Raw genomic sequence first — 24,525 nt, 5'->3', positions numbered from 1 at the left:
CCCTAATGAAGGCCAGGTTTCCCTTTTTCGACTCTCCCACTCCCATTGCTCACCCTTGACCTTGTCTATAGAAACAGTCCTTAGGCCTTTAAATTTTTTACAGTTTCCTCAGGCACTAGCATCTTGAAAGCATCATGACAACTGGAAGGCAATAAAAAGAAAGAGGCATGTGGCGGGTCTCTAATTGATTTCTTTATAATAATAAAAAAATCATGTCAGTTGCAAGGCCACAGCGTTTAGAGGCAAAATGCATTCATCTTAACAAAGGCCATGTTTGATATATAGGCCTCTTTCTTGAGCACTGGAAGGAAGGGGAACCAGTGGGGTTCGTGCGTGGGTTTCTTTGTTTCATGGAAAATCAAATTAACCTCGATATCAAGCAAGTACCTTGCTTATGTCTGAAGGGGGAGGGAATCTCGCATTTAATACATCAATAAATAAGAGGAAATGATAAACTCTATTTGTCAAGTTGAGAGTGACTGCTTAGCCTGCCAGAATATACTGACTGCTACAGAGGTTCAGGAAATTTGGATATACTCAAGGTTGCCTGTTTTTTGTTGTCTGTATTTTGTTCATCTTTGTAGTTAAGGAAAAATCTGCTTAAAATCCTCAGTAAGGTAATTGATATGAGAGGCAGTAGAGTCTCTTCTGTAAGAAAATTAAGTTCTGGGGAAAGTACAAAAACCGCTCAACTCCATAATCCACAGTTGGACAATAGCGTTAATTGTTTTTGAGGTCTCTAGGACTCTTAACTGGGAAGATGTTACACAGAGTAGGAAGTGAGGCAGGGGTCAGCCAACTTTCTGAGCAGGGAGCCAGTCCACTGTCCCTCAAATCTTGGGGGGGGGGGTGAACAAATTCCTATGCCCCACAAATAACCCAGAGATGCATTTTAAATAAAAGGACACATTCTACTCATGTAAAAACACGCTGATTCCCGGACCGTCCGCGGGCTGGATTGTGAAGGCGATTGGGCCAGATCTGGCCCCCGGGCCTTAGTTTGCCTACCCATGGAGTGAGGGGATGTGGGAAGGTACAAAAAATAGGCCGACTGCAAGCTGAGCAAGTCTTTCCCAGGTTTCAGAGGCAACAGGTTCTACACCTAGGATTGCTGGATAAAGAAGCAATGGCTGCTCCTCATTTCTGGGAAATTAAAGGTCCCAAACTTTAAATGAAACACACAAGTTTTGGGGTTAGGTAGAGAGCAGAAGTAGAGAGAAATGGCAGTCTTTAATTTGGCAAAACCACTCTTTAATGCCACAAATGATCATGCGATTCAAGTGTCTTTGGGATTTGATGATCATTATTGGCTGCTCTGACTCTGACTCTGTCCCTGACCTTCCCGTCCTCAGGTCTTCTAGCACTTAGCACAAGGAGAAAAGATCGGTTTCTTACTTTGTGTATTGTTAGAGAAGGCCAGCAGGAAATGTTTCAAGTCCCTGTAATGTTTTTCCAACTTTGCTTGTATCACACAATGCAAATGCAAACACCATAACGCTCAAGCATCTCTGTGTTCTGAATTTTTTCCTGAAATGTGGACATCAGACCTCAGTGATATTGATTTATGCTTGCAGAATTACTAAAAGTTGGCAAATGGAGAGGAGTCTTCTGTTATACGGCTTTGGCGCTAACACTTTTTCCCACATAGTGTTCTTATACAGTGGTGCCCCGCAAGACGAATGCCTCGCAAGACGGAAAACCCGCTAGACGAAAGGGTTTTCCGTTTTTGAGTTGCTTCGCAAGACGAATTTCCCTATGGGCTTGCTTCGCAAGATGAAAACGTCTTGCGAGTCTTGCAATTCCCCCCGCTCCCCCCCCTTTTTCTAATCCGCTAAGCCGCTAATAGCCTTTTAGCAGCTAAGCTGCTAAGCCTTTAATAGCCGCTAAACCGCTAATAGCGCTAAGCCGCTAATAGGGTTGCTTCGCAAGATGAAAAAACCGCTAGATGAAGAGAATCGCGGAACGGATTCTTTTCGTCTTGCGAGGCACCACTGTAAATAGGGGTCAAGTTTTTAATGGTTTAATCATTTGATTAATTAACCAAAGGTTTAGCAGATAGGTGGGAGCCTGGCCTGATCAGTGAGTGCAGATTTGATGACTCATTTGTTTTCTCACCAACCGCACTACCTTGTTTATTTTTTAGAATAAACCCAGAAAACTCAAATTGTTAGTTGAATATTCTGCAAATATTCTTCCTTTACACCATAAATTAATTCCATCAACAACTATGAAGAACAGATTGTCCCCACCTGTAGATTTTAATAGACCTTAAAAAAAAGAAGAGAAATCAGGATGAGATCTTACGCATTGTTTGTAAATTGAGGCTCTTGAGTTCTTTCATCATTCCATTGTTAAATGTCAGTAATTTTCATTTAACTCTGAAGCCAGAGAAATTTAACTTAAATAAAACCTTTCCAAAGAAATAGATCTAGTCTAGTGGCTCGATCTAAATACCATTATGTGAAATACTTTTATGTTCTCAGGGACAGCAGCATTTGCTGAACAGTTTATCATTTTTGCACCCCAATACTGCTGCTCCCCCAAACAATACAGCTCTGTTATATTGTTTCTGGAATATTACTGTAACATCTGCTTGTTTAATGATGAATTATTACGTACTTCCAGTATCTCAAAAGATATTGATAGTCTTTTGACTGTACTGATGGTCTCATTGTACGTATTGCTATTTAAATTTAATCTATTAATCATTGAATTAGTTTAAGCATTTGACTCGGTTAACATCTACCACACTGACAATAAAGGAGTTCACTAACCGCTTGCAACATTCTCAGCAACTGCTGCATAATACATATATAAAACAATGGAAAGTTGACCATTTGCAGAGTTTCTTCCCATTCTGAAATACACATGAACTGTGAGCAGGTAGAGGAAAGTCACACTTCATGCAGTTACCCACTTCACAACTAAATGTGAATGAACCACTTCCAAGCCAGGTATATTGCTTTGCATTTAGACATGTTTTATTTCTGAAACATCTAGTGCTGAGAACATTGCAGTCAGTTAATGCACTCTTTTATTGTCAGAGGAGAGCCACCATATGCTAGTTAACCTTCATATTGCTCAGTTTAGGAATACTTTGAAAACATTTTAATTGTACATTTAATTGCTTACATGGTTCTGAGAATCGTTGCCTTGTAACAGCATAAAATATGAGCTGCAAAGTGCTTGTTTAAATCTCAAATATAAATGCATTGATTGCCTTAGGCAAGGCACTGTTCCCTTAGCCCTGACACCTAATTTGGCATAATAATACTGACCTACTTCACATGGTTATAATAAGACTTAGAGTTAAATTATGTAACACACTATGTACATTTGAAGTATGTAAGTTATAGCCACAATGATCTTATTATGAGTAAAGAAGCTGTTAGCTACAGTCTGTTAATTCCAAATTGGCAAAGTTTAGCTGAAGAAATAAATACATTGATTAAAACATTTTGATTTAATAAAAGGGCTTTAATTAGGCAGCAGATATTAAAAACAATTTTGTTTGTTTTTAATACACATATTTACCAATATATACAGTCGTGCTTGAATGAAGCGTTCCTCCTCCTGTCTCACACAAGGCAGAATGCCTCTTAGAAGAATATATTTATTTTGACTCATGCATGCGTCATCTTTAAGACAGAAAAATGTGCTTTCTCCCCTCAGAATCATTTTTTATTCATGTTATGTATGCATAACAAATCAATCGGTTAAAATGATTTATCAACTAAAATTTATGGGACAGAATGATAGCCCTAATTATTATTGTTTTAAAGAAAACACACAACATTCTGATGTGTTCTGAGATAAGCATTACAAAAATATGGATTATGAATTGCCACATGTTGACAGAACATTTCCAAATCTTTAAGCAACCTTGCTTTATTTCCTCTCCAATACTTCTTTACCGATAGATCATGTAGTTCAAGTTGTGTTCTTTCAACATTATACAGGCATATCTATTCCCTTCAGATGTCTGAATAAATATTTCCATGTAGGCAACTACTGACATATCAGCAATGAAAACATTACATTTTGAGCCATTTTAGTATCCAAACTGTGCTGTATATGATTTCCCCAAGTGCTACGTTTTGCAATTGGATAGCTGATTTAGATGAAAAGATGTTTAAGATTTATGCAGGCAGACAGCTTCCTGATGGCTGTATTTCTACAGAGGTTCAAGAACATAAATTATTGAAAGTCAATTGCAATTTATGCTTCCCAAATTAGTTCCAGATCCAATTGTAAAAAGGCATACTATGAAAGAAAAACATATATTCTGTCCAAATACAGCTCAGGTTTGAAGGTCTGTCATCAGGCAAGCTCAGATACAATTCTTAGGGTAGGGGTGTCTAGACTGTTGTTTAAAGTTATTGTTCTTTATTCTTATGTATGACTCCTTTGTAACCATAAAGCGTCCTTAATGTGCATAAAGTTCAAAAACACATGAATTTATACTTCTCCAGCCCATATCTCCAAGCAGCATGTGATAATGACATGTTATAATGGCTATATATTGGTAGGTTCCATCTTGTTTCCCACCTTACCCATCTAATTCCTTTTAGGAGTTTCAGCTTCTACATCTTCAGGGGTTTTGTTGGGAATTATTTGCACAGTAATCTTTAAAAGAGCATTCTTACTTAACAATGAAAATACAACTCCCCCCCCCCCCCTGCTCCGTTTATTAAAGGTAAAGGACCCCTGACAGTTAAGTCAAGTCACGAACGACTCTGGGATTGTGGTGCTCATCTCGCTTTAGTGGCCGAGGGCGTTTGTCTGCTCTGCAGAAAGTTTTTCCGGGTCATGTGGTGAAACCAGAGCAACGCATGGAAATGCTGTTTACCTTCCCGCTGGAGCGGTACCTATTTATCTACTTGCACTTTGTTGTGCTTTTGAACTGCTAGGTTGGCAGGAGCAGGAACCGAGCAACGGAGCTCACCTTGTTGCGGGGATTCGAACCGCGGACCTTCCGATCAACAAGCCCAAGAGGTTCAGTGGTTTAGACCACAGCGCCACCCGCGTCCCGCTCTGTTTATTGGGACTCTGCATCTTTCCTCTTGCTGCCCTTTAAAGGTGCTTAAAACTTCTACCCAAAGTACCTATGTGATGCTATTCCTTCGGAACCTTACTCAAAACCTGACTTTTCCATGAAGCCTGTATCAAAACATAATAAATCCTCTTCCTAATGAGTAAGGAAGCCAGGCTGGGCAACCCAAGGGGAATTGTGGAACCACATCTGCATACAAAGCCCTGCTACTTGCCCGTTGGTTTTGCTGCATTGGCTCCATGCTGGCACACCTATGGTGTCCACATTCAGCTCTTCTCTAGGGAATGGGAATGGGCTGGCTTACAACCCCAACAGATCTGTGGCCAGCTTTGCTCCGCCCCTGGCAGTAGCATTTGCTGTGCTTCAGCAGCAGACCGTTAAGGTGGCAGAGGCCTACAGACACGAGTGTCCACTGAATCCTAACTCACTTGACCATCAAGGGTCATTGAGTTAGCATGGCAGCTTCTCTGTGTGTATATAACCGCATTATTTATTTATTTATTTCCCACTTGCGTCTCCTTTCCCTTTGTTTTGTCATCTACCTACTGACATTTAGTTAAGGTCAGCAATCTTTCTTTATGTTTGGTTACTCTGTAAAGTCCCATGTTACTTGGCTGGTTCTAGAGAAAGAAAATAAAAACAATGGCTGCGTGACTTCTGCAGATAAATAGCTAAACACACACACACACACACACACACACAGCCTTCAAGGTACATTTTAGAAAACCTGAGGAGCTTGTTATCTAAAATGTAAGCCATGGTTTTCAAGGAAGTGTTCCCACAACGCTCTTTTTCAAGTAGCCAAATGAAGATATCATTTCTCATTAGATTTGCATTACGGGAATGACTTCGTTGCACTCTTGTTAATGGAAATTATAATGTGAGAGGTAACCTAATATTGTAAATCATTTTATTTTTCCCTGCATAAAAGGATGTTTGTCATGCACTCCCCCCCCCCAAATTTTTCTTTTTTCTAATCAGAATTGTGGGATTTTCTCCTCTGTTTTCAGACATTGATGAGTGTGAAAACGACTTCTACAATGGAGGCTGCGTACACGAATGCATCAACATTCCTGGCAACTACAGATGCACGTGTTATGATGGGTTCATGTTGGCTCATGATGGACACAACTGCCTTGGTGAGTTATTGTGAAAGCAAAACTGCTTGGTCAGCGCCTCACCTGCTCAGCGGGATTCAGTATATGGACAAAGGCAGCAATGATGTAGCTATAAGGCTGGGAAAGAGATCAAGATAATTTAATGGCTGACCTTCAGCTGAGACCCATTTACTGCATACTGAAGCATCTTCCTCATGTAATTCTGCTTGCAAGGTACTTTCAAGCACAGAGGAGGTGACTTGCTTTATATGAATGGTATTTGTTTATTAAAACAGAATACTGTTGTTGTTTAGTCGTTTAGTCGTGTCCGACTCTTCGTGACCCCATGGACCAGAGCACGCCAGGCACTCCTGTCTTCCACTGCCTCCCGCAGTTTGGTCAGACTCATGTTTGTAGCGTCGAGAACACTGTCCAACTATCTCGTCCTCTGTCGTCCCCTTCTTCTTGTGCCCTCAACCTTTCCCAACATCAGGGTCTTTTCCAGGGAGTCTTCTCTTCTCATGAGGTGGCCAAAGTATTGGAGCCTCAGCTTCAGGATCTGTCCTTCCAGTGAGCACTCAGGGCTGATTTCCTTCAGAATGGATACGTTTGCAACCACTTCTGTTAGGCATGCCTGCTGTCTATCTTCTGTGGTACCTACTTGTGTACAATCCTGCAGCTCATCGCTCCACTTAAAAGTCATGCAAATGTTCTAGCAGTCACCAACCTTGGTTGTGCAATTGTAGGGTAATATATGTAAAGGACAGCTATCTAGTTCTAGCTGGAAATTACCCTCCTCTTTCCCTGACTGCTAGATATTTTCTGTAATGATACCTTCAATTACCAAAAGGTTTTGGGTTTTAAAATAGGATGGCGCAGAACATTGGCTTGGATCCAAAAATATTCCTGTGCAACTAGTAGGTGCTTCCATTTTTCTGGGGGGGTGTATCTCTCACTGATTCCTTCCCACTCTGTCACCAAAGGTTCCTCAAGATGTCAATCTGCACTCAGTGTGACTGGAGGCAAAGAAGGGATTTCTGGAGTAGATTTTGCATAATTCTTTCAGTTTTGCATTATTTGCTTTGTTTACATTTTTAAGCAAATATTTGTTTAGAGGAACTGCAGAACCCATCCATGTCCAACTTATGATGGGAGCTTTTAAATTTCATTTATCACAGAAGCAAGTACCACTATTAAGCAAGTAGAACTGTTCTTTTCAAAAGTGTTAGAGTTTATGTCCTTTCCCTGAAACATATAGAATTGTAAGGGAAAAGGTGGTTCAGCAACCTTCAGTATTATCAAGTTGCTGTTTATTTAAGAGAGGATAAAATCTTGTTCCTAGTAATTTTGCACGTGTTCAGTGATCTCAATCTTTGCAGGTTTTATCTACAATGGTAAAAGTAAAGAGTGATTTTCTACATCTCCATTGAAATGTATGTATCTAATTATTAATGTTGTGAATGGATGCATATATATTCTACAAAATGTTATCAGTGTCTTTAAAAACCACATAGATTAAAATATTAATGAACATGATTGAAAAGCTGATAAGCTCAATATTTTTTAATGTGGGTTTCAGTCAGATATATTAAATTTATTAGTCATGGTTAGAGATGTGTAAAAACCACTTCCTGGGCTCATCCAAACTTTTTTGGTTTCTTTCTCTTTGGTTTGCCTGTAGAGGAATCTCTATTTATCTTTGAAATGTTGCTGCCTAGAGACCGAAAACCTTAGTTGAACTATGAACAGTACCTGAGGTCTGTTGGAGAATATGCACAATCCCAAAAGAATGTGCATAATATGGCCTCTTGGAAATTATTGGAATTGAGTAGAGAATGTAGAAAATGTGGCTGAAATATTTACATGCCCCATGGCCTGTTGAAGAGTATGTATAGAAAACTACAAAATTCCCTCTTTATGGACAGATCATGTGCACATTTTCATGAGGCCTGATAAATATGCACAATGAATGGACATGCACATAAACCGCTTAGCTCACATTACCTCCATATACATAGGCTGCAAGTGAAATTGACAACCTTCTCCACCCACTTTCACCAAGTTACCCCCTTTTTACCATAGAGGGAAACTGGAAAGGAATTTAAATCCTATTGTCAGTTTCATTAAAGGGTGGAGGAGCTTAGATTTCCTGGAGATCTTGGCCAACTGCTATGCAGTTTCACTGCTACTAGTCTTTCTCTGGGAGTTAGATATGAATTTGTTGCCTGCTGTCTCAAAACTGGAAGAAAAGCTTCAAAAAGGCTTCCCCTGTTTGTTAGGTTGGAAACCATCTCATGACAATGTGGGCAGAGAAGGGACTCTTGAGTCCATATGCAGCACATTGTGCTTAGACCTCCCAATTCTGTTCAGTTCTCCTTCAGTGCTGATTCTATCCTTCAAACCCACTTTGACTTAAAATATCTGCCTGCTTTCTTGTGAAACCCAACGAAACAAAACAATAAATACCAGAATGCATATATTCTAAACCCCTTTCTTTAAAAGTTCTGTTCACTATGCCCCCAGGTGATTCAAGACTTCACTTATTATTTTATTCCCTTATTTCACAGATGTTACATCTCACACTACTAAATTGCGATCCCACTCTCACAATTTTATTTCCCATACATTAAAATCATCTTCTTTTTTCTTCTTCTTTGGCGATCACTTGTAGCTGAGTAAGATTGCCTTCCATAAACACGGTTTTAACAACGAGTCCGTAAGTGACTGTGGAGGCCAATTCTGGATCCACGCATCCTTTCACAGTGGGGACATTGGTTTCTGGGAGGGAGTTGACCACGATGTGGTTTGCCAAGTGTGCCTTCCTCTTAGCACGTTTCTCCCTTGTGTCCTGAGTTTGAGTGTCTTCAAAGCCCATGACACCTTTGGTAAAGGCTGTTCTCCAACTGGAGCGCTCGCAGGCCAGTGTTTCCCAGTTGTCGGTGTTTATACTACATTTTGCCTTGAGACAGTCTTTAAACCTCTTTTGTTGACCACCAGCATTACGCTTTCCATTTTTAAGTTTGGAATAGAGTAGTTGCTTTGGAAGATGATCATCAGGCATCCGCACAACATGACCAGTCCAACGAAGTTGATGTTGAAGAATCATTGCTTCGACATTGGTGATCTTTGCTTCTTCCAGTACACTGATATTAGTTCGCCTGTCTTCCCAAGTGATGTGTAAAATTTTTCAGAGACACCATTAAAATCAAATGCACTCGAACGCCACCGGATTGTTATATTCCCGGGATCGCTCTCTCAGAGGCTTTCCTCCATGGAGCCCAGATTGTTCTTCTAAGGTTTCTTCTGCCACCACCTGCTGACTTAGGTAGTAGCAGGACTGTCCTTCGTAGTATTACCCAGTTACCTTTATGCATAAGATTTGGGGTCAGACACATTGTACCTTACGATCCAGCTAGACCACAGATCATGAAACACAAAACATTCATTTAGTTTGTGAACATGACAAGTGGAACAAGCAGTAATTGTAGAATTGTAGAATTGTAGAGTTGGAAGGGATTCTGAGGGTCATCTCATTCAAACCCCTGCAATGCAGGAATCTCAACTAGATCATCCCTGACAGATGGCCATCCAACCTCTGCTTTAAAACCTTCAAGGAAGGAGAGTCCACAGCCTCTCAAGGGAAATGCAGCATATTCAGGCAGTTCCCTCCCTGCAAGAAGTGAAGTTACAGGGAAGCAGGCCAAGGGCCTTCTCAGTGGTGGCGCCCGCCCTATGGAACACCCTCCCATCAAATGTCAAGGAAATAAGCAATTATCTGACTTTTAGAAGACATCTGAAGGCAGCCCTGTATCAGGAGGTTTTTAATGTTTGATGTTTTATTATGTTTTTATGTTTGTTGGAAGCTGCCCAGAGTGTCTGGGGAAACCCAGTCAGATAGGTGGCGTATTATCATCATCATCATCATCATCATTATTATTATTATATTTTGTAAAGATATGGGTCTCCACATGCATGTGTTGGTGAGTCCCAGGTTTTGAAAAGATTGAAGAATGCTCTTTTAAACCATAGTTCATAAGAAATTTGAAATGCTTTCTCCATTTTAATAAGAGGAGTATGGGTTAGAGAAGATGAGATTGATGGGTCATCTACCCCCTCTTTCCTATTTAAATCTTTTTTCTTTGTACTCTAAATGAGCAAGCTTTCTTTCTGCCCTTTTTGGTTGAGATTCCTTGGCTACACATTTATATTGGAAGAGTTCCAAGTCTGTCCTTAGAGGAACTCAACTCATTTTCTATTTGACATTTTTATTGAGGAATTTCTGAAATATAACAAGAAACGACACAGTGGGGAATTTAAACTATGGTGAGATTCTCATCTGGTTAAATATAATTGCTTTTAGCATTGTAATCACTTGAAATTGCAGTAGTTCTTCGTGAAGATTATTATTTTAAGTTCAGTTCAGTGGACACAAGATTAATATTTAGCCTCATGAAACACGGGTTTCTTTAAGACTTCATTTGAAACCAGTGGTGAAATAAACTTTCTGTTCCTGGGCATGAGGGAAATACTTTGTTTTCTTACAAGCTAGTAGCATGTTTGTCCAGATGTTCTCTTTTGTTTGATTTTCTTTTTCATTGACTTATTGATTAATTGATTTTCCCTCCTTCCTCTCACACTTTGGGGAGTGTGTGTGTGTGTGTTTGTGTACGTACATGCTGACATTTCCCATCATTCCTTTCCACTGGTGAGGTCAAATATCAGCTGAGCATTGGGGACTCCAGTGCAAAATATGTTAAGCCTTCTTATTTTACACGTAAATGGAAAGACTTAAAAATGTCTTCATAAAATCAGCACGATCTGTTGAAGTAGAAAAAAAACCAATAGCCCTTCAATACTGGCTTCTCAGCTTTATTTTCTGGGTGCAATCATTTGATGCAGGTTTAATTGATGTCCTTGGGCTGCACAAGCGAACATGTATAGGATTGGACTACATGGCTGCAGTCTTGTGCATATTTGTTAGAGAGAAAGCTCCATCGAGTAACCATGCATAGGACCAGGGTATTATTTCCAAATTGGCAGTTCCGATCAGAACCTTAATATGATTTTTTAAAATTCTCTGCTTATATAGAGCAAGAGTATTCTGTTGTTGCATTGTTGTCACTGCAGTATAAGAATTGATTGATGCAAACGTTATCATTATTTATTCAGCACTATTGATGTGCATAGTGTGGTAGAGCATGAAAAAGGCCAAGGGTCTTAGTCTAAAACAGCCTTTTCCAACCTGACACCACCCATATATTTTGGACCACAACTGCCATCATTCTTGGCCATTGGCCATGCTAACTAGGGATGGTGGGAGGTCTGTTGAGAGCTGTAATGTAAGACACCTGAAGACTGCCAGGTTGGGGACTGCAGTAACATAATATTTGTGGGAGATTTAGATTGCTAAGTATGCTAAAAACCATTGGTTTTAACAGGTAGGGTAGGATCCGCTGTCTTGTCAGAGCCTGAGGAATTGCAACAGCAGCACTATGACCATACAAATACATGGTTAAACAAAAAAACCTAAGAAACTTATTATTTTAGCAGCACATCAACTGCTGGTAACTTTGTCTTCATTATTGTAGTTTATGTGCACTTCACATCTGTACATGGGAAGGTTATTTGCTTGTTCAAAACCTTTCACAGAATAGGCTTTACCTGACTTCTGGCACTTTTAAAGTGAAGCATTGCAATAATTTCCAAAACATCAATTGAGAGAAGATTTACAGTTTTGTAGGAAATCATTTCATAAACTACCAGATGTGAAATGTCAACAAGTTGTAGCATTAATTGATTTAACATTGCATAATCACTGCTGTGATTAAAGAGAGCAAAGCTTTTTTCTTCCATTTTGATTTTTTTTAGCTTTGTTTTTCTTCTTTCTTCGGACAGCTGTGTGCAACGTGTGGGTTATAAGAACCCCAAATGAATGTTTCTGTTTCTGTTGCTGGTGTTTGTTTGTCTTTTTATTATCCAACAGCTCAACTTGGGTTTCCCCCCCTGTGTTAAAACACGGAATGTTGTTAACAAAAACCAAACAACTTTGGGGAAGATTTGTGCGTTGTATAAACATAAAATATTTGTAAGAGGAAATGAAAAAAAGAGGCCTCTTGCTTAATTCTCCTTCTGTACAATACTTTGTTTCCGATTCATTAAACCTGAAGGATGAGAATCCCACATTACAACCTAAGTGTGACTGACTAGACTCATGGTTGCCTCAGCCATGGTGTTTTTGAAAGCATGTTTAAATTTCAAAATATGGATGACAAACACACATAAACACTGCTGTGTGCATCCCTGGTCAATTCAGTGCGGTTGGGACTCCCAGGATCATGTTTGAGGAAGTTTGGAGATGTGCCCTTGTCACTGACATTTCACCCTTTGGCCGGGCTTCCCTGTTGATGATTTTATTTCAGAAAATGTCATGTGCGGTGCATAAATGACCCAGGAGTGTTCCTGAAAGTCTGAAGTACCCAATCTCTAAGCAAGTTATTAGCAAATGACATTTCTAGATGTACGAGAGAATCCCAGCAGCCATTAAACATCAGGTAGTGGTGGGGGGTGGCTAGATAAGCTGTTTGCTGCGCATAAGAAGCACCAGAAGCCTCTAAATCAAAGCATGGGGGGGGCTGACTTGTGGCCCTCCAAGTGTGGCTGGAGTCCAGCTCCCATCATCCTTGGTCATTGGTTATGCCAGCAAGAACTGGAGTCTAACAAGATCTGGAGAGCCACCAGCTCCCCATCCCTGCTCTCTCTATTTGCTTAGATTCAAAATAAAACCACAGGTTCACACCTCATCCCACTGTGTTAAAGGCTCCCATATAGGCTGTGCCCCATTGTGAGAAATATTATCCAAATCAAGCCTTGCAAGTGTGTTTCTCTTCTCACTCCCAAGAGCCCACTCGGCTAGAGGGGGACGTCTAGCAGCCCATGCTGCCATCTTATTTCCCAAACTCCCTTCCTTACAGGACTTCCAAGAGTAGACAGAGAGAAGCCAGGTGCACCAGCTGGGCCTCAGGTGAGGCAAGACAATGTCAGCTGGATGGTCTCTGATTATAAACAGGGATGGTTCCCCTGCTCCCTCCTGTTTCACTGACTTCAAAAATAGTAATCCTAATGGTGGCTTTATGAGATACCTTTTAATTAGATATTTCCTTAAGGCAATCACTAAAACCTGTCACACCCTGTCATAACTAAGTAAAGGAATGAGAGGGAAGTAACCGAAACTGAGTTAAGCATTTTACCACCTACTCTAGAACCTGAAGTGCAACAACTGATTTTTAGCAACTGAAGTCTAAGAAAAGCTGGGCATTCACTATTGTGTTTCAGCCTGTCACATTTTATATATAGTTGAAGTAATAAGTTACCTTCTACCTTAAAGATCAGGTGTTCTCTCTCAGAAGCACTTCTAGTCCTCAGAAGAAGGAAGGAAGGAAGGAAGGAAGGAAGGAAGGGAGGGAGGGAGGGAGGGAGGGAGGAGTATTTAGGGAGTAGGAGACTTTCAGTCACCTGCCAGCAGTGGTGTTGAAGGACTGAGCAAAATTGCTAGGGATATGTGGGCAAGCCATGGAGAACTTTAATGATATGAACATGAATTAGGCTTTACAATTTTTAAAAGTAATCTTTTAAACTTGGCACTTGCTCAAAAAACCATCAGAAGTTTTAGAGGTCATTTGGGGACAATCGGCCATTATTAACTGCTTTAAGCCTGTAAACAAGTCCTTCTCCACTGTTTGATACCACATTGTCTCATTTACTATTTTCCAAATATTATTACTCAGTTGAAACTAAAAGGAAATAAGTGGCTAATGTAAAATAAGGGCCTTGCCAGAAGTACTAGACCCAACACTGCAAGCAGTAGTTGTTCTAAAAGTCAAAATATTACCTTGCTGAAACAGAAGACAAATCTTGGGTTCCTTGCTTTGATCCAGATAGTGGCCAAACACAAATAAAAACAGGTTTCTGTTTCTGTAGCCTTGGCTGGATGGGGAACTAGAAACCAAAACACCAACACACCTGGAGGGCACCAGTTTGGGGAAGCATGCTGCAGAGCAAGGGTGCAGCTCAGAACATAAGCAGAGCCCTTCTGCATCAGGTGAAAGACCCATTCGTTCTCCAAAACGGCGAACGGCCTTTAGGAAGCTGGCAAAGAGGACCTGAGTGCAATAAAGCTGACCCCTCTAGTTTCAACTTGATTAAGTTTTATTTAAATTTTTATTTTTATGATTGAGTTGTGGCAAACATTGTTATAAGGCGCTGGATGTAATTCAGGTGGATGCTAAGCAGACAGACTGAACAGCTTTTACAGTCTGCAAAATGGCAGGAACAAGGTTTTACATTACAATATCTGTAAAAAGATGCTTCCATTTATGTATTGATTTTTAAAGTGCTTCAGCAATACCTATGCCTTTTTAGCCAGTGCCTGAATGATCCAGAAAACAATTTGCTTCCTCAAATAGCCTCACTAAGTGAACTTAAATTGCCTAAATTTGAAAGGCTTGGGGTTGGGACTGTGAAAAGAGATGAGTACCCAATTACATTATTGTGACGATGACAGATAATTTCAGGCTAGTAAATTCAATGCACTTTACATTGGATAAGCAATTGGCTACTGCTTTTAACATACCATGGAACTTTGTTTTCCAAAGGTTATTCCAGGTTGTGTAAGTGAAATACAATGTGCTGAGAGCAGCTCATGGATGGTCAAATCCACCCCAAGTTTAAGCATTGTTTGACAAAAAGAAGACACTTAATTTAACACTTAATTTAAAGGCCACCCCAATGTAGTTCATCAAAATCAAGAGGTCAGCATTGGGTTTGAGATTTAATTGGTTTTTAAAATCATCTTAAAATAGGGAAAAATTAAATTATCAGTTTAGGCCTTCCTCCTGTGTTAGGATTGGTCATGCATAGCTATGCATTTGTACTACAAACCTGGACTTCTTCAGTAAATGTGGCACTTTGGGGGCTTAGGAGGGGAATGTGTTAGTGGACAACGGCTCTTCATGGTATCTTCTACATCCTGCCATCCACTTCCTAGCCAAACACAGAAGTCATGCAAATAGTTTTTTAATAGAAGAGCTGGTGTGGCTCTGGGAACATCATCTGCATGCCCAGCTTGTAAATACCAAGTTCTATTCCATTTGCAGTGCTGAAAGCACATTGAAGGACTAGGTGGGATTGTGGTCTAATCCAATAACACATTTTTAATCTGTGAGACAAGTCACTGCTATTTCCATTTTACAAATTGTAGCAGCACTGTAGTTCTGAGTTAAAGGTGGAAGATATCTGGGAGAAAGGGAAGGCCCTGAATTTCAAAAGAATCATTACTTTATGTATTACTTGAAGATGCCTATCTATATGCCTTCAAATTTATCAGAGTCCTTAGGCCTTACCCACCAACCCTAGGTCTGCTTATCTTACAAAAGAATCTCTCAAACCTTCTGCTCAAGACCTGGTGAATTTTTGGTTCTCCAAGATCAGAAGATTAATTGGGGCTCCTCGCTAAGCAGCCATGTTTTGATCTGATTCTGCCTTTGTATTGAAGAACAACAACAAAAAAAGGCTGCATGATTTCCCACTTGCCATGTAGTGTGAAACTGTTGTTTGACAAACCACAATGTTTTGCGTTATGACATGGAAGAGAAGGTCGGAAGCACTTGGGCACGGCACTTGTTCTCACTCACTTTATCAAACCAAGGTTGTTATATCTGAATTGGGCCAGAATGATGATTTGCTGGGTTCTGACTCTAGACATACTCTTTCTCCATGTTTGCTAACACCCCTTATCAAATTACCTTTCTTTAGATGTTGACGAATGTCTGGATAACAATGGTGGCTGCCAGCAGATCTGTGTCAATACTATGGGAAGCTATGAATGCCAGTGCAAAGAAGGCTTTTTCCTAAGTGATAACCAGCACACCTGTATTCACCGCTCCAATGGTAAGTTTCCAGTCAGTGATCCAGGCAACAATTCTGCCAGTCATAATTCAGCCATGCTTGTACACCATACTAAGTTCATTCTGCTGTGTCGTTAAATGTTTGGTATCTCTAGTGACATTTCCCTTTTAAAAATATTGTTATGGACCTTTTTGCAGTAGTAAGGTGTCCACATTTATATACACATGCAGGGCCTGTCTAGGATGACACCGTGTTAAGAGGTGGACAGGTCACAAGAAGGTATAGCAGAAATTGCCAACCTCTTCGTATGATCCGATCAAATTGCATTGTCATGAAAGTGAAGCTTTTTGCAATTAATTGCAGGAACCTAACTCAGAGAAAAGCATGCAAAATAGCATGTGGAGAACATATTGTCTGTGTGCTGTTAGTTTCTTACCCTAGATATATCATAACACCATGTTGATTTCTGACAATATATTGTGTTGATTTTATTTTACCACTCTTAAGAGAGAGTGGGATACTAGTTTATCATACCACCATGGAAACTGGAGGGGGGGGGAGGAATATGGTGTGTTTAGTGTGTTGCTAGAGTAGTTGTTTAGTTTCCTATCACAGGAGTTTCATGATGCCTTTAAGACAGATGAACTAGATACAATATGATTCCATGAATATTTCAAATGTCTTAGGGACCTTAGGCCGTACTCCACAGCCCTTCCCTGTTGAACCAGCCAGCTTCACATCTGGCCTATCTAATGTCCATTGAAACTGTATGCTTGGCATTGAATTTGGATTGTAAGTATGACATCCAAGAGGCCCTTTCCCTACATTCTAATAGGATGACTTCCTAGGGAGGGGAATTTGGCGGGGGTGGGGGGGAGTTGACTGGTCAGTATGCAGAAAATTCTTAAGTTAATAGCATCTTTGGTATGGAGTTTTCCATGCATCAGATGTGAGTGGCATCTGAACACAGAGGAATACATGGGGAATCATGGTTCCATGGTGCAGTTCCCCACACATTTGAAGACAGCATCTCCCTTTCATAATTTAGCTGTGTATTGTACCAAACATCAGTGGAATACCATGTAGAATGTGATACAGCTTCAGTTATCTTCAGGATTAAACTGAAGATAAATGCATGAAATTATTATGCAAGAACTGGTTTATGTTATATAGGAAAACTGGGTTTGTGGACCTAATGGATGCGGAAAACATAGAAACATTTGAGTGTGGGAGGTCCAGGTAACTAAGATTCCTTTCTGCCTGCAGGCCTTAGAAAGGTACCAATTAGCAAATAGCAAAATGATGGCTATGAAATAATAAGGGCTGGTAAAACTGCATACAACTTGCATTCAGAGAAAATATATGCTGAGTGTAATAATAATTCAGAGCGAGGTCATGATTATGATAAAATGGGATGTTGATGATAAACACTATGACCGCTGTAAATTTCCACTGGACTTGCAAATAGTGTAATTGTACATCATAAAAACTGAATCGGAGTATTTTGTTGAGTGTACCCCTTATTATAGTTGCCAATCATCATACTGATTGACAACTTCCTGGTAAACAATCTCTCCAGTTTGTATTTTGGGCACTGTATATTTACCTAAATGACATACAATTACGCTGTGAATATTTGAAAACTATTATAAAGAGTGGATGAGATCTGTGCTTTGGACTTCTTACTCATCAAACTGAGGTTTTATTATTTTTTAATGACATTTTAAAAAACAGACAAAACTAGGTACCGTATTTTTCGCACCATAGGACGCACATTTTCCCTCCTAAAAAGCAAGGGAAAATGTGTGTGCGTCCTATGGAGCGAATGCAGGCTTTCGCTGAAGCCTGGAGAGTGAGAGGGGTCGGTGCGCACCGACCCCTCTCGCTCTCCAGGCTTCAGGAAGCTATCCGCTAGCCGCGGCTAGCGGAGCGCTTCATTAATCCCGAAGCTTGGGGCGCGCGGAGCTCAGCGCGCCCCAAGCTTCTGGGTGCCGGCAAGGTCTCAGTAGCCCTGGGAGAGCCCCGCGACGTTGCGTGGCTCTCCCAGGGCTAGCGAAGCGCCGCGCTAATCCCGAAGCTTGGGGCTTCGGGATTAGCGCTCCGCTAGCCGTGTCTAGGCTGCGGATAGCAGCCTGCTTCCCGGAGCGCTGGGCGCCCTGAAAGCAGAGCTCCAGGCGCTTCGGGAACACATCCGCAGCGTGGGGAGCCTTGCAGGAATTCCCCACAGGGCTCCCCACGCTGCGGATAGCAGCCTGCTGCCTGGCGGGTGGGGCGCCCTGAAGCAGAGCGCCCCTCGCGCCAGGCAGACATCCGCAGAGTGGGGAGGCTTGCAGGAGTTCCCCACAGGGCTCCCCACGCTGCGGATAGCAGCCTGCTGCCTGGCGGGTGGGGCGCCCTGAAGCAGAGCGCCCCTCGCGCCAGGCATACATCCGCAGAGTGGGGAGGCTTGCAGGAGTTCCCCACAGGGCTCCCCACGCTGCCGATAGCAGCCTGCTGCCTGGCGGGTGGGGCGCCCTGAAGCAGAGCGCCCCTCGCGCCAGGCATACATCCGCAGAGTGGGGAGCCTTGCAGGAGTTCCCCACAAGGCTCCCCACGCTGCGGATAGCAGCCTGCTGCCTGGCGGGTGGGGCGCCCTGTAGCAGAGCGCCCCTCACGCCAGGCATACATCCGCAGAGTGGGGAGCCTTGCAGGAGTTCCCCACAAGGCTCCCCACGCTGCGGATAGCAGCCTGCTGCCTGGCGGGTGGGGCGCCCTGAAGCAGAGCGCCCCTCGCGCCAGGCAGACATCCGCAGAGTGGGGAGGCTTGCAGGAGTTCCCCACAGGGCTCCCCACGCTGCCGATAGCAGCCTGCTGCCTGGCGGGTGGGGCGCCCTGAAGCAGAGCACCCCTCGCGCCAGGCATACATCCGCAGAGTGGGGAGCCTTGCAGGAGTTCCCCACAGGGCTCCCCACGCTGCGGATAGCAGCCTGCTGCCTGGCGGGTGGGGCGCCCTGAAGCAGAGCTCCCCGCCCGCCGGACAGACATCGGCCAGCCCCACAAGCTTGGGGGACAGCAGGGAGGCGCAGCGCCACTATCCCGCTGTTCCTCGACCTGGTTCGGTTTCCCTGACCTGCTTTTGGGGGGGAAATAAAGGGGAAATTTTTTTCCTTTATTTCCCCCCCAAAAAACTAGGTGCGTCCTATGGTCCGGTGCGTCCAATCGTGCGAAAAATACGGTAAGTAGAAACATTGGTGACCAAAAGCCTAAGCCCTTATTTCTTGTCACCATTGTCAGCTGAATTGCCCTTCACTTGGCTCTGATACCCCCCAAACCTTCTGCCATCTGCTCTAAGATTGCCTCCCTTCTCACCAGTGTCTCCACAGAGATTGGGATGCTGTTGAGGTTTGTGTGGAGGTGTTTCGTGGCCAAAGTCAGTCTCCTATTCCAGAGGCTGACTAGGCTATCAACAGAGCAGTCATCAGTACCTTTCAGTAGATCCCTTAGAGTTTTCTGGAACTTAGTTGAATCTCTTGATAATAACTGATCTGTCCCTACAGACAGACTGCAAAAATCTGGACCTTCTCTAGATAATGATTTATCCCTGGGAAAGATAAATCATTACATTCACCATATCCCTATCTGTCTCCAGGACAGTGCAAACCAAAAAAATAAATCTGTATGTCACGCCTGTATTTCACAGAAAGAGCCCTACAATTTTTATGGCAGTCAGGAAATCCTGAATAGCAACCAGTTAGGGAAGCTAGATAGGAAAAGAGCTGGTAGGGAAACAACTAGCTACTTTAATTGATTTCAAATCTCCAGGGTCTAATGAGCTGCACCCAAGGGTACTAAAGGAGCTTGCAGATATAATATCTGAGCCACTGTATATAACCTTTGATAATGCTTGGAGAACAGGTGAGGTCCCTGCAGACTGGAGGCGAGCAAATGTTGTCCCCATCTTCACAGATGTCTTCTAAAAGTGTGTAGTTCTTTATCTCCTTGACATCTGATGGGAGGGTGTTCCACTGGGAGGGCGCCACTGCCAAGAAAGCCCTCTGCCTGGTTCCCTGTAACTTCACTTCTCGGTGGGGGGGGGGGTAGGGGTATACTGGTCCGAGGCCATTTCAGGCTTTAGAGGTCAGCACCAACAGTTCGAATTGTGCTCAGAAACATACTCAGAAACGGGGGGGCGGGGGAGAGACCCAGGTAACTACTGACTGGTCAGCTTGACGTCAATACCAGGAAAAGTCCTAGAGCAGATAATTAAAGGGTCAGTCTATGAGAACTTAGAAAAGGATGCTGTGATTACAAAGACCCAGCATTAGTTTCTCCAAAACAAGTCATGCTAGATGAGACTACTCTCATTTCGTTTTTCAGTAAAGTTACAGTCTTAGTGGATCAGGGGAATGCTGTGGTTCTAGTGTATTTCGATTTCAGTAAGACTTTTGACAAAGTCCCTCATAATATTAACAGATTGGAACATGTGATTAATACATGTGGAAAGGATCTAGGGTTCTTAGTACAGTGGTACCTCAGGTTAAGTACTTAATTTGTTCCGGAGGTCCGTTCTTAACCTGAAACTGTTCTTAACCTGAAGCACCACTTTAGCTAATGGGGCCGCCTGCTGCCACCGCGCCGCCGGAGCCCGATTTCTGTTCTTATCCTGAAGCAAAGTTCTTAACCTGAAGCACTATTCCTGGGTTAGCGGAGTGTGTAACCTGAAGCGTATGTAACTTGAAGCGTATGTAACCTGAGGTACCACTATATACCACAGATTTAACATGAGTCAACAGTGAGATGCAGCTGCAAAAAAGCTAATGCTATTTTTTGCATCAGCTGGAGTAGAGTGTCCTAATCAACGGACATAATAGTCTCACTCTATTCTGCCTTGGTCAGACCACACCTGGAGTCCTGTGTCCAGTTCTGAGCATCACAATTTAAGAAGGATATTGACAAACTGAAACATGCGGATGATCCGGGGTCTGGAAACCATCCTTATGAGGAATGGTTGAGGAGAGTGGGGATGTTTAGCCTGGATAAGAGGAGTTTGAGAGGCAATGTGATAGTGGTAGACTCTCCTTCCTTGTAGGTATTAAAGCCATTTTTCATGCATGCTTTATTTGAGATTCCTGCTTTGGAGGGGGTTGGACTAGATCTCTACAGTTCTATAATTTTGTGATGTAGGTGTTTGCTCAAAGGAGCCTCCCCCAACCTGGATTGGATTATAACTCCCACCATCCCACGCCCCATCCTAGCTGGGGCTGGTGGGAATTGTAGTTACATCTGGAGGGCACCAGACTGGGGAAGATTGATTTAAAATATTTATATAGTGCCTTCCAATATAAACATTCATATAAACATTTAAAACCACAAAATATAACTAAAACAATGTGATTTCTAATCCATGGGTTGCACGAAGTCCTCCAAGAGTCAGTTTCTGGAACTTCAGTACTATGTCTGAGCTTACCTCAATATGCTTGGCTGGGGATGGTTTTTGGTACAGTACCAGAATATCTCCTATCTCTGGAATGTGGAGGATGGTACCTACTTTTATCTAACAGATTTGGGGTTACTTATTTATCATGAATTGTTCACATTTTTGTCCTGAATACTAGTAGAAAAATATCCAATAGAACAGGAAATAGTAGATTGGCGTCTTAATGAAAACCACTTGCTGAGTACTGTGATGAAATAATTATCACAATTTATTAAGGTGGACGATGAAGTATTCCTTCAGGGCTCTTATAGCTTCCTTAATTTTGGTTGTCACCATACCAACATCCTTATGCCATTGGTTGGGCCTTCGAGCTGAGCTGCTATTGTTGTTGCTTTTGATAACTCCAAAGGATTTGGAGAGATTTGATCCTCTTGACTTGCCCTTTCAGCTTACTTCAGTCTCCTCATTTTCAAGGAACTTCTTTCCTCTCTTGAAGTTTCTACTTTTGAAGTCAAATTGTTATTGGCACAAATGAGGACTCAGAGCAGGTCTCCTTTGTTAATAAAAATGATGTGGGGGTTTTTAGACATGGAATTTTTGAGCATAAATGTAGAGCCCCAAGTGAATTAGGGCTAAAACACTTGGATATAGCAGACTGGTCTTCTAAACAACACGATAAACAGTTTCTGGATTTTTAAAAGTCGTTTTGACATTCTACTTCTACAGGATATTTGGCAATCTGAAGCCATAGTGCTTAATAGCTTGAGGTGCCACATTCTGGCAGCCCCTCTCTGTAGTAAGAGAGGGAGTCCCACTGAAGGCTTAGCATGTTTTCTTTCAGCAAATGTTAACACAATTATAACACCTATGATTCCCTGTAAGCCTGCTAAATTTACTGTACTTACTGATCCGATGGTAGTCGGTGACTACATTCACACCACACTTTAAAGCACACCCAAATCACCCCCCCCCCCCAAGAATCCAGAGAACCGTAGCTTGTTAAGGGTGTTGGGAATTGTGGGTCTGCAGTGGATAAACTACAGTTCCCAGAATTTGGGGAGGGGGCATGTAGTTTGAATGTGCTTTAAAGGTCTTTATGCAGAGAATGTTTGCATGCCACGCTATTCTAAAAAATCAATTGTAAACAATACTTGGACAATATTAGACCAAAAAAAATATTGCAATCTTCATGTCCTGCTGCAGCCCTAATTTTTGCAGGTTTCAATGCATGTATAGGAGTCAGTTTATATGCCCAAAACTACTGGATTTTGGAGTTTGAGACTTAGGTTGATTGGAACATTTATCAGTTCCCCAAAGATTCCAAATGCAAATATGTGGGGCTGCATTTAGCTAAATGTGGAGAGATTTGCAAATAGTAAAGGGTACTGCTGATGGAAATATAGAGCATGAGGAATATACTCCCCCTCCCAATATATATACATATACCAAATAATTATTTTTTTAAAAAAAATCAGAATTAATAGGTTTTCTCAGGACTGTTGAGAACACTTGCTCTGTAAGTGTGTGGGTGCAAAAATGGGGTCAAGGAGGGTCAGTTGGAAGGAGGGAGAAATGTCTCTACTTTCACCTGAGCAGTGTTGGAGGGCATGAAATGAAGGGTCCCTGCTAAAGAATAATAAAGCCATGGGAATAGATTTTATATCACCATCATTTTTGAAATTTATTGTTAGCTTGTGGGCTCCTCTGCTGGTTGCATTTACGTATTACGTATTCAACAGCATCGTAACTGAGGCTCAGAATACGGTAGTAATGGGGTTCTAAAACTGATCCAGCAAACTTATCACCCAGACAGCTTGTTCTGTGTAATTGGCAAGCATTGAGCAAAAAAGCCTTCATAATAAACTAACTGACAGGTTGGAAGAGGCAGCCATTTTGTCAGATGAACCTGCCGTGTTTAGATAGATTCACCATGAATTATACTCTGGTTGTAAACCATTTGATTGACAAATAAGCAATAATTTTTTAAAAAAGCAAATATGGGGTTGCTTTGTGTGCAGCATAAAGGTAAAGGGACCCCTGGCCATTAGGTCCAGCTGTGGCCGACTGGGGTTGCAGCGCTCATCTCGCTTTAGTGGCCGAGGGAGCCGGCGTACAGCTTCCGGGTCATGTGGCCAGCAGGACTAAGCTGCTTCTCGCAAACCAGAGCAGCGCACGGAAATGCCATTTACCTTCCCGCCGGAGCAGTACCTATTTATCTACTTGCACTTTGACGTGCTTTCAAACTGCTAGGTTGGCAGCATACATTGACTTAGACAGTTTTTGGTTGGGTTTTCCATACAAAACTTTGGAGGAAATTGCCCTCACCAACTATAGGCATCACTCCTTTTTCTAAGTAAAGGTTTACAGTGGTACCTCGGTTTACGAACTTAATCTGTTCTGGAAGTCCGTTCTTAAACCAAAACCATTCTTAAACTGAGGTGTGCTTTCCCTAATGAGGCCTCCCGCCGCCAGTGCCCTTCCACCGTTCGGATTACTTTCTTAGACTGAGGTAAAGTTTGCTAACCGGAACACTACTTCCGGTTTTGCAGAGTTCGTAAACCAAATTGTTCGTAAACAGGGCTGTTCTTTAACCGAGGTACCACTGTATATAATAATAGCTATCTGAAGGTAAAATGTGCCATAGAAGGCTATCGTACAGACTCTGTGCCTTCCACTAAAGGGGCCAAGCAGGGTTTCTTTGGGCTGCTGCCCTGTTCCATTTGTACAGTAATACCTCCGTGAACGTCCGCCTTGTCTAGCGTCCATTCCAGCAAACGTCCACAGCAAACCTGGAAATACCGGAACGGGTTACTTCTGGGTTTGCCGCTCATGCATGGGCAGAAGCGCAAAGTGCTCTGTGCGGGTGCACTGATGCAGCACTTTGCATTCTTTTCGGCTAGCAGCCAAGGCTCCGGAATGGATCCTGGCTGCAAAACGAGGTACGAATGTATATAAATGACATGGCTGAGTTTTTATCGTCTCCAATTAAGCATGTCCCCAAGTTGGCTGCAAAAAGTATTTTTTTATCACTGGGTATGGTTGATGCTGTACTTCTA

The 24,525-nt window shown here is 42.2% G+C and overlaps 1 protein-coding gene across 5 annotated transcripts in view; it reads left to right on the top strand.

The window, feature by feature from the left end:
- The window catches only part of SCUBE1 (signal peptide, CUB domain and EGF like domain containing 1), a 190,793-nt gene that overhangs the window by 27,960 nt on the left and 138,308 nt on the right, over positions 1-24,525 (top strand). For all 5 annotated transcript variants that reach the window (XM_028728733.2, XM_028728732.2, XM_028728731.2 and 2 more), the window contains exons 3-4: positions 6,064-6,192; positions 15,961-16,095. In XM_028728733.2, coding sequence (XP_028584566.2) covers positions 6,064-6,192; positions 15,961-16,095 — 264 coding nt within the window. The remainder of the gene's footprint in view (positions 1-6,063; positions 6,193-15,960; positions 16,096-24,525) is intronic.

Source organism: Podarcis muralis, chromosome 6 (genome assembly GCF_964188315.1).
Source record: "Podarcis muralis chromosome 6, rPodMur119.hap1.1, whole genome shotgun sequence".
Taxonomy (NCBI): Eukaryota; Metazoa; Chordata; class Lepidosauria; order Squamata; family Lacertidae; genus Podarcis; species Podarcis muralis.
Note: the sequence above shows the minus strand (reverse complement) of the source record. Positions and strands in the feature narration are given on the sequence as shown.